This window comes from Puntigrus tetrazona, chromosome 7, assembly GCF_018831695.1.
Source record: "Puntigrus tetrazona isolate hp1 chromosome 7, ASM1883169v1, whole genome shotgun sequence".
Taxonomy (NCBI): Eukaryota; Metazoa; Chordata; class Actinopteri; order Cypriniformes; family Cyprinidae; genus Puntigrus; species Puntigrus tetrazona.
The window spans coordinates 1446025-1462981 of NC_056705.1; the positions used below are offsets into that span (position 1 = coordinate 1446025).

Genomic DNA, 16957 nt, shown 5'->3' on the forward strand with positions numbered 1-16957 from the left:
TATATATATATATATATATATATATATATATATATATATATATATATATACACATATACACACATATATATAAAAATAAACAAGTTTCTCAAGTAATATTATTCCATTAGTCACATTATATAGGCCAACATATCTTTTTATTCTCTGATTACAGTCTTATGAAATGTGGTGAGAAAATTGACCTCAAAATAGTACAGGATTGCCAAACCAGCCATATAGGTCAAATTTATGAAACTCGTATTTAAGCATCATCTGAATAAGCATGTTTCCATTGATGTATGGTTTGTTGGAGTATGGAGACAATATCAGGCAGCGGCACAACTACCTGAAAATCTGGAGTTCTTGCCCATAAATTTTATTATTTGTGGCTACTGAAACAAATATTGCCGCGATACTTATGACTGGTGTTGTGGTCCAAGGTCACAGTTACTTAAAATCTATGTATGGAAATGAAGTTTGGCTCAAGAGACGGTGAAGGACGTGGAGGTTTAAATGCTCTTGGCTGCGTTTCGAGCGGCAGGTGACGGGAGTTAGCTGAGGTATCAAACCACAAAGCGCGGGACATACGCATTAGTGCGACGTTTCTAAATCTGCGACGAATTTAGCTAACTTTCATTTGTTTCAACGCCAATAAATGAGACTTTCATTCGGCGGACAAGAAGTCTTTTGTTTCGCGAATGCTTCCAGAAAATTAGCAGCGCCGGGAGCGAACGGTAGAGCTGACTTCCATCACTTTACAAACATGTATGCAGTTCCAGAGCAGCAGACACCGTCCTTTATAAACCGAAACAATGAGCAAACTCCTCATTTCTTAAGCGCGTGCCATTGTGATGGCACCAAACTGTCCCTCTCGCGAATAATAACCCAGGAGGGCGCCTCGGCCGCGATTCTGAACGCGCAAAACAACTACGCAAACGCAAAACTAATATGTTTCTGATCTAGATGCACGGACACAAAAGAAACGCCGGCGAGATGAAACGCTAGCGCAATAGAATGCAGAACAAATCCCGCATAAATCACCTTCGTGAGTCGCCATCAAATTGGAAGGTGCGGTTAGATATCTGTTCTTACTTTACGCGTAAAACAAAAAGTCGTTATGTGTCATAAAACGAAGCGTTGTATGGGGCGCGTGACGTCACGACCAGTGTCTCTATTGATTGAAGTTGCCGTCGGGCTCAGTGCGAATTAAACGTGCGCTTCAGATGAGTCCAAAACACTCGATATGTGGCACCGAACTGCCCTTCGCTTAACGGAGTGCCCAATCAACTCTTAACAGTGTTTCAACTGAAAACAGCTATCGATTGCCCCCTTAAACTCCGAGAGGTCGCATCACTCCGACCACCGTCCAATCATCCTTTCCTTGTTCATTTAAACGTTTCTGCGAGTAAACGCGCACGGATCTCGCTCGCGCGACGATAATCCATCGTTCAAACTTAAAAAGTAGAGAAACTGAAAAGAAGCATCTTTCCCCTCACCTCACTTTTCGCACAGCCGCTCACTCAATCTGAGTCCTTTTGTGTGGAGCCACGCTTATGTCCCTATTCCAGTTGTTGGCTAGCTGTCGCTGAACATTTGCCTTATAACGTTAGTTACCAGTCCAAATAGCAGTTCACTACCTGGCTTGCTCGCTTTCTCTCCTATTCAAACTTATCAAGCGACAAGCAAGTGGTGTAAAACATCAGCGCTCCGTACGTTTGTTGATATGCAACTACATCAACGCTTCTGTGGATATTCGCACGTTTCTCATTCTCTCCAGTTCATTGCATCGGCCGCATAGGGATCCTATCCGTGTGTGTATGTGCCGGGGAGACCAGAGGACTCCTCACAACCGAGGAAACCTTCCGCGCTGTTCGCCTCTCCCCAACTAACTTCCATGTCAATTACGTAGTCCCACTAACCGGCGTCAAATTCATAACAAGTCATCCTGACAGTGCAAAGGCTCGTTTCATGCGAGTCAATCTAACTCTCCCATTCCACATATGCGCATAAATGAAAGCAAAAACGTTAACTGAAAGCCCCCCGTCATGAAAGCCGTTATTTATTGCTCAGTTGCGGCTACATTTAGATTTAAACACACATTAGGAGCGTCTCGCACAGATCTCTTCATAAAACCAACTTAATAGCGATCCAATACTTTGTGCTTTACCTGCGGTGCTCCCACATTAAATTAAACGGAACTACTTCCTGCTGTGTGTGCGGAGGGATTCGTCAGCTGTGCAATGCAGTGCTGAGGCTGCCCAGACCCTTCACTAATGTATGCAGGACAGAAAAAAAACATCATAACTTGCTTATTTACCTTAATACTGAGTGTTTAATGATGTATATCGTAAATTAGACTTCAGCTACTGCTCTTTTAACATATCCAGTTCATAAAATGTCATTCAGTCTTAAAGAAATCAATACATTCGCACTGTGCAAGCCCATGGTCTCTGGTCTACATCAATTAAACATAACCCAGAGATATTAAAGATGGGAATAATATCCTGATATCTAGACACAGTCCTCATACTGACATAAAAGGATTAAAGCCTGTATTCATACTGGTCTCCAACACCCCCTCCTGACACTATCAACCAGCAGGCCCAAGTGATGGACAGGTCCTCCCTTAGATGCCCGTATAACATTGATATTCTTTCTCTGTGGTCCTTGCAGGCAAGAACAGAGACAGACATACCAGCACTTGTGGCACAAGACCCCTCCCAGCCATCCCCTCTCTGTCTATGTGTTTCTCTCTCCAACCATCTCCTCCCTCCCCTCCTCCGTGCCATCTTGCCAGCACTGTGCAAAAGAACCATCTCCATTTTCTCCAACTCACCTTAGTTGTCCCTTTATGATGGCCTCTCCTTTCTTGATTCTCTCTCTTTCTCTCTCTCTCTCTCTCCTCTTCCTCTCTGTTAGACTTCCTCCATCCTCATCACCTCTGAGTTCCTCTTTCCTCCCCTCCCCCTCTCTCTATTCCTCCTCTTCTCCTCTCCCCCCACGCATGCACACCAAGCAGAGAAAGAGGGTTTTTTTTTTCCAGGAGTAACAATCTCTGCTCGCAACCACAGGCCTAAAGGTGTAGCTTGGAGTCTGTCCCTATTGTGCTTAGCAATAACGCGGATGGCACAACCTATTGTTGTCGTGCTGGCTTTGCATGGCCTTTTAGGCCGGGTTTTGTTTATTTATAAACACTGTAACAACAGTTATAATCACTCCGTCATAGGCTGGTCCTCAAACATGCATATAGGTTCTGCGCGTGAGTTGTGGCGCAGAGGAAGCGAAGATTTTAACAGCGCTGAACTCTCTGACCCCCTCCCTTGTTTCCCCTCCAGAAAATGCCATCTCTCCCCGTCGCGAGACAGATTACCAGAAAACAAAAGGTTCGGGGCGGGGCTTCGTGACGGGCCATCTGCGGGAGGGGCGTGGCCAGGAATATGCAGCGCTCGTTGCATTCAACACATGGATAGACAGACCCTTGATAAGTTATGGCTTTGCCTGCTTTATTATGGTCAGAAGCAGTGGGTGTTGAACGCGGAAATGTGTCAAAAGCGTCTTAGATGTGAGGTATAAAGCGTTTTACGTATTGCATTTAAGTAGCGGCGGCGTTTAGATGCTCACTCGATGCCGTTTACACCACGAGATCATCATACAAGGTGGTGCTGACATACAGTAGCAGTTCCTACACAGTAGCAACTTAAGTTGCAGTCCTGTATTGTCAACTAGTGCAACCTCGTGGACGAAAGAGGTACTGCAGGACCATTCTAGGCCTCTTGATTTTTAATTTCCTCAAAGTGGTCATTGACCTAAACAGAAATCTCCATAAAAACGTATTGAAAAAATATTGCATTGATTCATTATGTGCATAAAAATATTATACAAAGCGTTTTGTCATGTCAGTTGTGCATATAATTTAGAACTCAAGAGCTTATTTCTTTTTATTAATTTATTACAAATTGTTTTTTTTTTATGTTTAGTTTTTTGTTATTATTATTTTATAAAAACAACCCAATTGCAGTTTGATTGTTATTAACTTACAAAGGATAATAAAAACAATCAGCTTTTTGAATTGTTTCATTTCATGTCACATTGTTATAATATTATATTTCCCTTTGAACATAATACACACAAAGAGGTCTGTTTACTTAACTCAATAAAACAAGCATATATTTTTTCCCTAATTTATAAGTCAGTTTGATTTTTTACCACACACACACACAAGTCACACACACACACACACACACACACACACAGTTGTGTTTCTGTTTTATGGGGACTCTCCATAGGTGTAAGGGTTTTTATACTGTACAGACTGTAGGTGTATTATCCTACACCAACCCTACACCTAAACCTACCCCTTACAGGAAGCTTTTTAGATTTCCAAAAAAATTTACTCTGTATGTTTTATAAGCTTGTTTCCTCATGGGGACCTAAAAATGTCCACACAAGGTCAAAATGTACTGGTATTCCTATCCTTGTGGGGACATTTGATAAATATAAGGTGCATAAATACACACAAATACAAATACATACATATATATATATATAAATATATATATATATATATATATATATATATATATATATATATATATATATATATATATATATATATATTATATACACACACACATAATATTTATATAATATATAAATATATATATATATATATATATATATACATACACACACATATATATATACATATATATAGGAAAGAAAATTTTCAGTATTCATGAGCTACTATTCAGCTTCAGAAAGTGGAGATAAAAAATTAATACAACTTTTTTATATATGTATGCACAGAATTAGACAAATAAAAATATTTCATTTTTAATTAGTGTATTTTAATGAAGCAATCGAGTTTTATTTTGACAGTCTCCTCTATCGCCCCGTTTTTAAAATAATGTTACAAATTCAGTTTGCAAAAGGTATCCAGAAACCCACAGAAATCAGCCTTTGGTATCAATTACTCGTCATTTACATAAATATATCTTCATGGCTCTAGGTCACAAAGTACCCTCAACGCGAGGAAGCATGTGGAGAGAGCTTGACCCTTAACCCCAAACCCTATGTCGTCATTTCCCCAAGACTCAGCGGCTAATGCCCAATGCTGCTGAGAGGGAAAGAAAGAGTGAAGAGAGGGAGGGAGGAAAGGAGAAGGAGATAAAGAAAGGGAGAGTAGAGCGCGGAAATTTCGTGCCCGCTTCTTGGCGCGAATCTGGCAGGAAAAAATAAAAGCGAATTGCGGTCGCTAGTTGCTTTACAGCTTACCGTTTTTTAAGCTAGCAGCCCTCGAGCTCTTGTGTTACTGTAGACTAGCTCGCTCGTTAGCATTTTTAACATTCTTTACCACAGACCACATCTCATCTTCAGATCTCTAACTTCTTTAAAGCGTTTTAGAGAGCCGTAGTCGCGTCAAGGTGGTCGTGTAAAACCTGCACAATGGGGGTGAGTTTGTCTGTCCATGTTGTGTGTCGTTAGCTTTGCTCTTATTTGGGCTTTGATAAATGCGTGCGGCAATTTGAACAAAGACTGATGGAAGCAGATCATTCTCCCCGGAAAGAGTGTGTAGTGTGTGTGTGTGATGGAGGTAAACGCGGAACTCGTGAATAACGAGGGGGTGGTGGTGGTGAGATTTTGGTGGTTTAAAGACCATCGGGTCCTAAATGGATTCTTGTAGCGTCCATCCGAGTAACGCAAACGTCCACCTCAAACGCTTTCTGGTTCATTTCAGGTGCCTCGTCGACTGCGCCATTTCTTTAACACCAAGCACAACAACACTGGCGCAATTAGCACGGCAAACTGTTGCTGTTTTCGCAAAACTGACGGTATCGTCGTTTTCCAGCAATCGATGCGTTGAAGTCATCCGAGATGGCGAGCGTGATGTGCAAAAACCGTTTCTTTGATCTCGTGCGGGCTTTTAATTAGCACGGTGGCACCCGGCGGCCGCTGCGAGATCAAACCTCCTCACGACGGCGGCGGCGTTGCTCGCTCGGGTCTGATGGATGGGTTTACGTCTGGGCATTAGTGAAGTTCATGTGCGGAGCCCGCCGCCGTCAAGCCCTTAGAAAACTGTTCTTCTCCACGTGCTTTGTGTTCTCAGCACCTGTTTCCTGCTTCTCTTGCCATTGATGTACGAGGAGCTAAAGCGCAGCTTGCTTTTTTTGTGTGCCTCCAGCTAGATATTTGCTGCCGGTGTGTTAGTTTTGATAACGCACGATTCAGATATTGAAAACCCTCAGATTTACATAAATACCATTATTTAAAAGCGTCCGCTAATGTGTCACTACCCCTATGAAGGGAGATGGATGTAGACAAACACATGCAACCGTAAATATGTCTGTGCGAAATGTTTTTTTAGGCAATATTACAGTTTGCTTGTGATACATGCGTGCATATTGACTGGGATGATTAGTCGGGTAGTCCTTGTTCATTTTGAGATTGTCAGCTTTGGACAATAGATGTTATTTGTGTGTGTTTTAATACAATGGAATGTTTTGTGTATCACTATATATGTGTGTATGTATGTATATTCATGTATGTATATATGTATGTGTGTGTATGTATATGTATGTGTGTGTGTTTTGTGTGCTGTCTCATTTGATGTGAATTACAGTATACAATGGGGTCCTATACAAATACACTAGCATACTAGTTTTTTTTTTTCTTTTTTTTCATAATATAAATGATGCACACCATTTTGACAACTTACATTCTTGATTTGTGATATTCCAGAGTATCATGTTACTGTATGTCTGTACAGGTGCTCAAAAATATGACTTTAATCCTCTATTTTTAATTCCTCTTCATTTTTGTCATAACATTGTTTTTCCCAAATCCTACAATTTCTATCACACATTTTCAATCTAACATTTATTCAGTTTATTTAGATGGTTTTATACATTGCAGATTTTCAAAGCAGCTTCGCTACATCGAGTGTGATAATGAAAATAATTAATCAAATATGAAAACTTATCTGCAGCTCTGCAAAAGATTTTGGTGTCATTATTCATTCCATTGCACAATTATTTTAATTTTAGTATCCGCTGTATGTATATATTGTAGTGATCGCCCCACTCCCTTTCACTAAGATGGGCTCAAATTTATAAAGTATAAATGTATCAGAACCTTTTCTTCACTCTAGTGTTTGACGATATCTTTCCATTACATTTTAGAGAAAATCAAACAGAGCAAAGGAGAAAAAGCAGAGAAGACTTGAAGAACGGGCAGCTATGGATGCAGTATGTGCAAAGGTGGAGGCAGCCAATAAGGTATGCTTTGAAAACGTCGAAAAGAAACCTCATCAAAATATGTGCACGCGCCTTAAAATATTACAGTGTTAATGTTCTTGCAGTATAGAAATATTAACGATGTATCCCGTGGGTTTTTACAGCTTGAAGATCCTCTGTCTGCAATGCCAGTGTTCAAAAAGTATGACAGAAATGGGTACGCTATCCCTACGTTTCCCCTTTGACGGATGTGTCAAATGCTGCCTCTAAACTGGTAAACAGATCATTTAATCTTCTGATATCCAATACTAATGTTGTGAATATCTGAATCTGTCACAGGCTAAACCTGGAGATTGAGTGTAAACGGGTAACTGCATTGAGTCCAGATACAGTGGAGTGGGCCTATGAGTTGACTAGAGCCAACATGCAGACGCTGTAGGTATTGAGCAAGTCAACATGTGGGGTAATCCAGCATCCCATATTGTTACTGCTTTAGATGTTTATTGTGCTTTATTTGTCCATTTTAAGTGTCTGGATTTTTTTTTCCTGCAGAGATTAATGGATACTTGTTAGGTGTTGTATTCTATTGGCAGTCAGGCACAGGTTTTGAGTGAATTGCAAGTCAGTCATTACGTACAATTAAAGGTATAGTTCACCCAAAAATAAAAATTGTAGTTTACTTTTATATGTAATTTTAGAACACAGAACATATTTACTCTCCCTCATGCCATTTCAAGACTCTGACCATCGAATGAAAGTCGGTGGGCTTCTTGAGCACAGAAAATAGTTCAGGCCTGGAATGACATGAGGGCAAGTAAACGTCGACAGAATTCTTATTTTGGGTCAACTGTCCCTTTAAAGCTGAGAGGCATTTCTATAGCTGGTCATTTTGCAATTTATGAAACGTAGTTCCAGGAGAAATGTCTGTGGAATCTTTCTGCACTTTCAGTTTGTGCAGTTTATAACAAAGTAAATTGTTGTGCCATTTATGTTTCGACAGATATGAACAGAGTGAGTGGGGATGGAAGGAGAGAGAGAAAAGGGAGGAGATGAAGGACGAGAGAGCATGGTATCTCCTGGCCCGTGACGCTGACTCCACACCTCTAGCTTTTTCACACTTTCGATTTGATGTGGAGTGTGGAGATGAGGTTTTATATTGGTAATGTTGCTTTAATTATTACATAATAGTTATGATTTTCCGTTAAAAGTCTGTTTACTTGCTCAGAATGCACAGTGTTTCAGTACTGTATTGGTTACTGACTGATATATTTTTTTATGTTAGATATTTAATTATTTTACATAATTATAAGTATTTTATTTAAAATACTCAAAGCATTTTTTAGAAAATCTACAAAAAACAATGTATGCATTATGTAGTAATATCTAAATTAACATTTTAAGTTTATTTAGTACAGTTCTGAATTAGTTTTTAAGATATTTTTGTTAATCTCCAACCTTCCCAGAAACCCAGCAAGGACATCCATGTGACATCAGTGGTTCAACCGTAATTGCCTTGTGATGCTCTCAATAATGGCAGAAATGTAAAAGTGATTTTTGTCCTTTTTGCTGACAGAATGTATTCTCGCAGCTTCGTGAAATTATGGTCGAACCGCTGATGTCACATGGACTATTTCAATGATGTCTCCTCTTTTTGGGCCTGGGAACATTTCAGTTACATTGCTATGAATGCAGGCTCATAAGGCTCTTGGATTTCATCAGAAACATCCTAGTTTGTGTTCCTTATGGAAATTTAATGAGCAGTTAATGACACAATTTTCGTTTTTGGGTGAACTATCCCTTAAACAAGAAAATAATAGGCTTATTAATATCTGCTACAATTCTAGCTCTCTGCATGTCTATCTGTGTCTACCTTCACGGCACACGTTGTGTAAGTGGGAGTGCGTCTGTCTTGCGTGTTATTTTTGCATTGTGTGACTTCACTGATTCTCTGAGTCATACAAGACACATGACCTCAAGAGAGAGCTGTTTGCTTCTAACTGATTCTAATAATGTCTCTCCAGTTATGAAGTTCAGTTGGAAAGTAAAGTCAGACGGAAAGGCCTGGGGAAATTTCTCATCCAAATCCTTCAGCTTATCGCCAACAGGTACCACGTCAAACCCAGCATTACAAGAAATTATCCCCGCATAGCATGTTTGCCAAAACTCATCGCTGTTGTCTTGTTTTTGTATCTTTCCCCAGCACGCAAATGAAAAAGGTCATGCTGACAGTATTTAAACACAACCACGGTGCTTACCAGTTCTTTAGGGAGGCTTTACAGTAAGTCTTGTACACATTCACCACTTCCTCACTGTATGAAATTCCTGTTCCTCTTCTGAATGCTGATTTATATACCGGCCTCTATAATCGACAGAATGATAGCAGTTGCCATAGCAACAAGTGCCTGCTCTGCTTATTCAGTGTTAAAATATGAATTCACCAATGGCTGTCCTCTTGCTTTCAGGTTTGAGATTGACGAAACGTCTCCCAGTATGTCCGGTTGCTGTGGAGAAGATTGCTCCTACGAGATTCTGAGCCGGAGAACAAAGTACGGCGAGGCCTCGGGACACGCGCATGGGGGCGGTCACTGTGGAGGCTGCTGCCATTAAGAGCGAGCCTTCCTCTGTTGTTTCAGAGCTTCCTCATCCTCATTCCTTCCCTGCTCCGTCACCGACAACCCCCTCTTAGCAAGCCCTTAAAACAGCCTCTCCTGCCCATAATCAGCAATGAAACCCCCTCGATGCTTGCTCTCCGTTTTAACTTAAAAAGCTCATTCACCATTTCACATAGTAAGCGGCGTTTTCAGTCTCAAAGGTTTGAATGACGACAAAATGGCAGCGAGCCAAATGTAACCTTTTTCACCTCAGGTATCAGCATGGTGAGGCTCAGCCGTATGTCTTTGCATTTTGTCCAGATGCAAAAAGAGCCTGCGTTTTTTTTTCTCTTCAGAAACTGTCTGTCACTCATCTGCTGTTTTATTACCACAAGTGAGCGAATGCAGGTGTTGTTACAGCCGTTTCACTCTATACCACTTTTCAGGGTAATTGTATTTTAACTAAAAGCTGATGTTTGCCTATCACTTCGAGAAACAGAATTCAACGATCTGTACTGTTTATAATTAGTTATCACTCAACCTAGACTGTCTCAGGTCATTCAACTTCTAACAAAAATGTTTTATAGCAGCTGTATTTGGGAACTGGTGGATGAGTATTATGTTGCTGTTTGATTTGATGCAGGGGTTGGCATGTTAGCTATGGTGGACCCTTAGTGTAGAAATATACTTTCATTTTATTTTTTTTTTTTTTTTTTTAAATCATAACGTTCTTTTATCATGTCATTACTGTATATTTCCATTTTTCTTCTTTGTATATAATCCGTTTGCCATGTACATTTTATTTGCCTTCAAAGACATTGGAAAAATGATATACAAAACAAGTTTGAGAGATGAGTGTTCCGGTCTTGTGCTCTCTTGTTGAACTGAAATGAAAGGTCATTCCAGCTTTATGTGTTTGATTTGTATGCAACAAATAAAGGAATCTTGTTTGACTTAGTGATGTTCAGTGTTTTGGTTTTTTTCAACATTTTAAATTAATCTTTCATAACCCATTCTTAGCTGTTTAACTTTTTTCTCAAACTACTGAGGGGAAAGAAAGTGATTATAATCAAATCCCCACCCTCGGTCTTAAGAAAGACTGCTTTGTGAGTCTTTTGAAGCTCACATTAAAGTGAGGACAGAAGTTGAGCATCAATGCTATGAGGACGCTTCTTTTAAGCGATGGAAGAGATTTTAAAAACGTACACTACTGTTAAGTTGCTGCTAACGTTGGGGTAAGTCTCATGCTCATGCATAAAAATGCAATTCATTTTCTTAGAAATACAGTCAAGCAGGCAGTTTTTCTCTTAATATATTTAAAATGTTGATTATTTGTGATTGTAAAGCTGAATTTTCAGCCGTTTTCAATCACAAGAAGCAGTTACTTAGAAGCATTGCTTTTTTATTATAAGCATGCATTGTTGCCAAATAATCGTCGTTTTTAAATTAATTTGACCTGTACCATAGATAGACAGCAACAGTACTTGTGCCAGAAATGCTCATGTGGAATACATAAGATGATTTCTTATTAAATTACATCAGCAAACTAAAAGAGTGTCGTTTAAATACTACAATGGCATTTCAAAACTAGTATATTCACTTTCATCGGGTTTTTTTTCCACGGGTAAAAAATAAAAAAGTTCAAGAACCTGCTGTCTTACTAGTGTTTTAAGAATTTGACGGTTAAAATGTAAAAATGCGATACTAACGTTAGACGGCGGAACTGTGTTTTAAGTCCATGCTTCCAGAGATCATTGGTTGTGTTGCACAAAGCGGAAGTTGTTGGTAGTGCGCAGTGGATGAATGGGGTGGCTGTACACAGTGCACTTCACTAGTATGCACAGAGACGCATATCTGTAATATACATAATGAAGCGACCGGAAAGGACTTATTCATCCCAGCTTTAAATGTATACAGATAATTGAATGCAATATATTCAAATACATAATTTAAACGCTGTTGGCACAAGAAATTCATATATGCTGCATTTGTACCTACTACAGTCAAGATACCTGATCTTACTCTCCCTGGATGCACCGGCAGTGTTTGGGAATCCGCAAACCATCTCTTATTTTTCTCGCTAAGCGATAGTCGTGGCTGTTATGATGCATTCACATGGGTTGTCTCCATGATCACCGCTTTCCTCGTCCTCCATCAGAGTTGATTTCAGCATCAGCAGGTCACCATGAGAATGAGGCTGAAGCTAAAGACTGTGTTTGTCCTGTACTTCATGGTGTCGCTGCTAGGACTCGTCTACGCGCTGATGCAACTGGGTAAGACTGCAATCACTACCTCGTACCTTTAAACCTCGAATCATTCATGTTTGAGCACGCCGTTGATTCTTGTGTGCAGGCCAGCGATGTGACTGCAGAGATCACGACTTGTCCAAAGATCAGCAGATCTCTCAGCTGAGAGGAGAGCTGCAGAAGCTGCAGGAGCACATCAAAACATCAGAGCTGTCTAAGAAGACCGATGTGCCCAGAATTTATGTGATAACGCCCACATATGCAAGGTATGTTTGCAGCTTTTGCAAGATTACAGCAATGTGTCTTTCGTTGAGAATGATTTGCGGAAGGACATTTGGTTGCTTTCAAGGCAGCAACCGAATAGGGTTTTTTTTTTGCTTTGTTTTGACTTGTTTAAACATGTAGAAAAACAAATATTTGAGATTTAAGAATATACCCAAAGCTATACATGTACTGCAGGTTGTGTATGTCAGGGAGAAATATCCATACAAAACAACATTCAAACCATTACAACAGTCCTGAAAGGGATCAGTAACAGTTGAAGCGCATGACGTAAACTGTACGTTAGTGTACTTGACATACTGTAACATGGCTTTTCAAACACGCACAGTTCGTAATGAGGCCTGAGTTTAGCGTGCAAAAATCAAGTAAATCATGATCAGATCTTCTCGTTAATATCTCATTTTTCTTCAGCGTGCAGGTGCGTGTATATGAATGTAACAAAGCAAAGAGCAATCGCTTTGCAAATACTGATAACAGTTATATGTTGAATGGTGAACATTTTAAGGACACAGAACTCATTTTTCCATTCACTGTGCTGTTTTTTGCATTATTGTAAGCATGTGTTTGACAGAGTGTTTGGAGGTGCATGGCCACAATTAAACTACAAGGGAACAAATACATTTTTATATATATTTTTTTTCTAAAAATGCATAATCCTTGTGCTTTTTTTTTAATGCAAAACATGCTTTGTGTTTATGGCCCCTAAAATCAGATATAATGTTGTTCGCATGTTTTGCGGATGAGAATAAAAACCGTGTCAAATGTCGATCCTTCTCCTTCCAGACTGGTGCAGAAAGCGGAGCTGACTCGTTTGTCCCACACCTTCCTCCATGTTCCTCAGCTGCAGTGGATTGTGGTGGAGGACGCTGCACAGCCGACTGCGCTGGTCACTGACTTCCTGGCTGCGTCCGGCTTGACCTACATCCATCTATACAAGCTGACCCCCAAAGACAGGAAGCTGCAGGAAGGAGATCCCAGCTGGCTGAAGCCACGGGGGGCTGAGCAGAGGAACGAGGGTCTGCGCTGGCTCAGGGAGATGGGCTCTGCTGCTAAAGGAAAGGAGGCGGCTGCCCTCGAGGAGGCCGTGGTGTACTTTGCTGATGACGACAACACATACAGCCTGCAGCTTTTTGAAGAGGTGAGGGGTTTTCGATGGTTACATGTACGCTATCGCTCAAAAGTATTGGGTTGGTAAGATTTGTTTTTGAAGGATTTTCAAATAGCACAAACGCTAACAATTAAAAACAATCAGACAAGCAAACAAACAGACCCCCAAGCACAGACAATTAAGAAAAAGGACACTTCAGATTTTGTTGAATGTTTTTTTTTAAATGTCTCTTCTACTCATCAGCAATTATTTCATAATTAACACAGTAAAGCATTAATATTGTGAAATATTGTATTATTGATTGTGAATTTATCACTGTTTTCACATGTTTTCATTCTTTCTAATTTATTCCTTTTTATATATATATATATATATATATATATATATATATATATATATATATATATATATATATATATATATATATATATATAATTGTAACATATGTAACATTACACATATCTTTGGGCTCACTTCTGTTGCGTCCTTGCTACATAAAAGTATTAATTTCTTAAAAACCAAAAAAACTTACTGACCCCTTGAACGAATTTGTTTAGAAATAAATTAAATTCAAAAATTAAATTCTTAAATATTTTGCTTTATTGTCTAACATTTATTTTATTTTATTTTTTACAACTTTAACATTTTTATTCAAACTAAATTAATTCTCTTAACATATAATTAACTGAAATGGTTTAAAGTTTTTTCTAGTCAACTCTATTTTTCTGATTTGTAGAAAAGGGTATTAATAAAATGATTTAATTTCATGGGAAGTTGTCTGATTAAGCCTCCAGGTGGAGCTGTGCTTCGATGGTATTGAGATGTAACGGATATATCAGATGTTCTCTTTTTGAGATGGAATCAAACTCAGTCTCATGAACACATGGACAGAAGGTGTTTCTTTGTCATTATGCAACACTTTTTTTCCATCCACATTCTTGTTCCTGTCACCCTCAGATGCGGTACACATACCGTGTCTCTGTGTGGCCCGTGGGTCTGGTGGGCGGGATGAAGTTTGAGCGGCCCGTGGTGGAGGACGGGAAGGTTGTGCGTTTCCACACCGGCTGGCGTCCCAACCGCCCGTTCCCCATCGACATGGCTGGTTTCGCTGTGTCTCTGAGGTTGGTCCTGACCAATTCCCAAGCACGGTTTGATGGTGATGCTCAGATGGGCTTCCTGGAAAGTAGCTTCCTTCAGAACATGGTTACTATGGATGACCTTGAACCCAAAGCAGACCTTTGCACTAAGGTAGCTCCTTTATTCTGTTCCTGATGTTTGGTGACTATAATGCAGCTTGACCTTAAACAAGATTTTTGTGAGGTTTAGACTTATTAAAATAGTTTTGCTTGCGTTATCAAGCAGTTCTGCTGAATAAAGACTAAATGAATGGATGAACAGTTCTTCATGGATGTTATTATATTATTTTAACCGCATATTGTCTTCTATTATATAATCGAATCAGTGTCAGAGTATGTATTTTCCATGCTAAGAAGTCATTTATTTTCGTATGTTCATGCATTGTATATTTAATGTTAATTTAGAATTATATATCTTAATATTAAGTTCATTTTACCATTTTTATTCATTTTTATTTCTTTTATATTCTAAATAGCTTTTATTAGTCATTTTGATTAAGGCTTATTTCAGGTAGCTGTGCAGCATTTTAAATTTTCACTATATATGAAATATGTTCTTATAATATTTATATATTTTTTTTTGAATTCCATGACCCGTTTCTCTAAATTGTTAACCAGTTAATTCCATTTCAAATTCCTTGGTGAACAATTCATTTCAAAATTCCACCTCATGAACTGAAAGGGAGCCAGTACTTAAATTCTTGATTTTGCCCAACCTTTTTGGAATGACGTAAAGGTGAGTAAACGATGACTTTTTTTTTTGGTTCATCTATTCCTTTATTTACTATTGGCATGATTTTGTTCTTTCTCAGGTGCTGGTGTGGCACACCCGAACCGAGAAGCCAAAGATGAAGAGGGAAGACGCTTTGCAGAAGCAAGGGTTGGGTTCAGATCCGGATGTGGAGGTGTAAGCGCCACCTCTTAAGAACATGCCTGAACTTCACCAGACATCTTCACCAACACCACTTCCACTGTCCCAAACAGATTTCTCTTATTTATATAGCGAGAGGTGAAATTTCTTGGCCACACACCAAAGACACGAGGAATGAGGAAGTGACGAATGCAGGGATAAAAAGGTGCAAGAGGCAGAAGCGAAGGAACCTGTTCCTAAAAGAATATGGATTTCTTTATGAAACCATGCTTACCATTGGTTCACTACACTTGAACAGTATTTAAAGAGAATTTTACATATGGTATCAATAAATAAGATGAGCTTGTATTTATAGATTAGAAATGTAATTGTATAGCTTGAGGCTTGCTTGGAATATATTTATAATGGGAACGCATTATGTCTATGCTGTCTATGTCTCAGTCTAGGTGTACCTGTCTTATGTCTTCATATAAAGTCTTAAAGTTTTCGATATTTTTTTCTCTTCACTGATAAATGGATGGTAAACATAGGTCAGATTTATGGCATTAACAATCTTTCTTGAATAACAATAGAGTGCTTATCTTTAATCCAGTGGCATGCTGGGTACGTGGCGCTGGTAAAGCTTCAGGTGACAGTGTAAAGTACAGATGAGATCACTTGACCCGGTGAAACAAAGACTGAAAACATTTACAGAATGTAAAAACGTTTAGAATTGTTTTGCACATCATCATACTAAGGTGTTGATGTAGAAATGTAAAATGTAGTGAATAAGTTCGGCTCCAGGAGAGTTCGCGGTTTCCTGGGAAAGTATATTGCTTTAAAAACCCTACATGTTTTACTGAATCTGAATGTTGAAGAATATAAGGATGTAAGATGTCAAGCGGGAAAAACCGTCTCTCTGCCAGTTTAAGTGAATTGAATTGAATGCAGAGGAAGTTAAATAGAGTCCAGTTATGCAAGTTGAAAATTTTGATTTTGAATGATAGCATGTAAACCATCAGCCTGCGTTAATTCTACTTATTTTGTAAATAATTATTTAAACAGTGGGATTCCTGGTTAAAAAAAACAAACAAGAAAAACCGTTACCCGTGATTCTGCAAAAAGAATAGCAACATGTAAATATTGCCATCATAGTACAATCAGTCTCCCTGCATTCATGTACGACTCGCATATTTGTGTATATATGTACATTTTGCAATAAATGTAAAATATATTGTTTCTTTATAGCCTTTATAACATCTTCCTGTAGCTCAATCAGTAGAGCATGGTTCTAGCAATACCAGGGTTATGGATTCAATTCCCAGGGAAGAATCTAGCAAGAACTGATAAAATGTGAATGCGAAGTTGCTTTGGATGAAAATGTCTGCCAAATGCATAAATGTAAATCTTTAGTAGTTCAGTAGTTTTATATTTCTCCTGCTATCCCTCATTAAAGCTGTCGAAGACTCCGTTTTGTACCTTTTGATTATTATTATTTTTGATTGTTATTATTTTGTATCAAATCAAGTTGTA

At 39.0% G+C, this 16957-nt stretch overlaps 3 protein-coding genes across 4 annotated transcripts in view; 2 read left to right on the forward strand and 1 right to left on the reverse strand.

The window, feature by feature from the left end:
• rcor2 (REST corepressor 2) overlaps window positions 1-1833 on the reverse strand; it is an 8744-nt gene extending 6911 nt beyond the window's left edge. The window contains 1 exon segment of the mRNA XM_043243295.1: window positions 1476-1833. The gene's annotated coding sequence lies outside the window, so the exon portion shown is untranslated.
• A 3222-nt stretch (window positions 1834-5055) lies between these two features.
• Window positions 5056-10760, forward strand: naa40 (N-alpha-acetyltransferase 40, NatD catalytic subunit). Its single transcript, XM_043245662.1, has 8 exons — window positions 5056-5430; window positions 7158-7253; window positions 7376-7428; window positions 7551-7646; window positions 8212-8370; window positions 9233-9316; window positions 9412-9489; window positions 9674-10760. Exons 1-8 carry the CDS (start codon window positions 5425-5427, stop codon window positions 9816-9818), a joined length of 717 nt encoding a protein of 238 aa, XP_043101597.1. The 5' UTR covers window positions 5056-5424; the 3' UTR covers window positions 9819-10760.
• Window positions 10761-11576: 816 nt separating this feature from the next.
• b3gat3 (beta-1,3-glucuronyltransferase 3 (glucuronosyltransferase I)) lies at window positions 11577-16893 on the forward strand. Of its 2 annotated transcripts, XM_043245855.1 has the most exons (6): window positions 11577-11711; window positions 11806-12075; window positions 12155-12314; window positions 13114-13468; window positions 14396-14686; window positions 15387-16893. In XM_043245855.1, the coding sequence occupies exons 2-6, from the start codon at window positions 11988-11990 to the stop codon at window positions 15483-15485; spliced, it is 993 nt and encodes a 330-aa protein (XP_043101790.1). In that variant the 5' UTR covers window positions 11577-11711; window positions 11806-11987; the 3' UTR covers window positions 15486-16893. The 2 variants fall into 2 exon arrangements, with proteins under 2 accessions (XP_043101790.1, XP_043101789.1); XM_043245854.1 differs by having other exon boundaries at window positions 11577-12075.
• The last annotated feature ends 64 nt before the right edge of the window (window positions 16894-16957 follow it).

Coding starts and splice junctions, on each gene's coding strand:
- naa40 (XM_043245662.1), top strand. Junction 7,254..7,375: donor AGGTGGAGGCAGCCAATAAG/GTATGCTTTGAA, acceptor GGGTTTTTACAG/CTTGAAGATCCTCTGTCTGC. Junction 7,647..8,211: donor AGAGCCAACATGCAGACGCT/GTAGGTATTGAG, acceptor ATGTTTCGACAG/ATATGAACAGAGTGAGTGGG.
- b3gat3 (XM_043245854.1), top strand. CDS start 11,988: ATGAGAATGAGGCTGAAGCTAAAGACTGTGTTTGTCCTGTACTTCATG. Junction 12,076..12,154: donor CTACGCGCTGATGCAACTGG/GTAAGACTGCAA, acceptor TCTTGTGTGCAG/GCCAGCGATGTGACTGCAGA. Junction 14,687..15,386: donor AAGCAGACCTTTGCACTAAG/GTAGCTCCTTTA, acceptor GTTCTTTCTCAG/GTGCTGGTGTGGCACACCCG.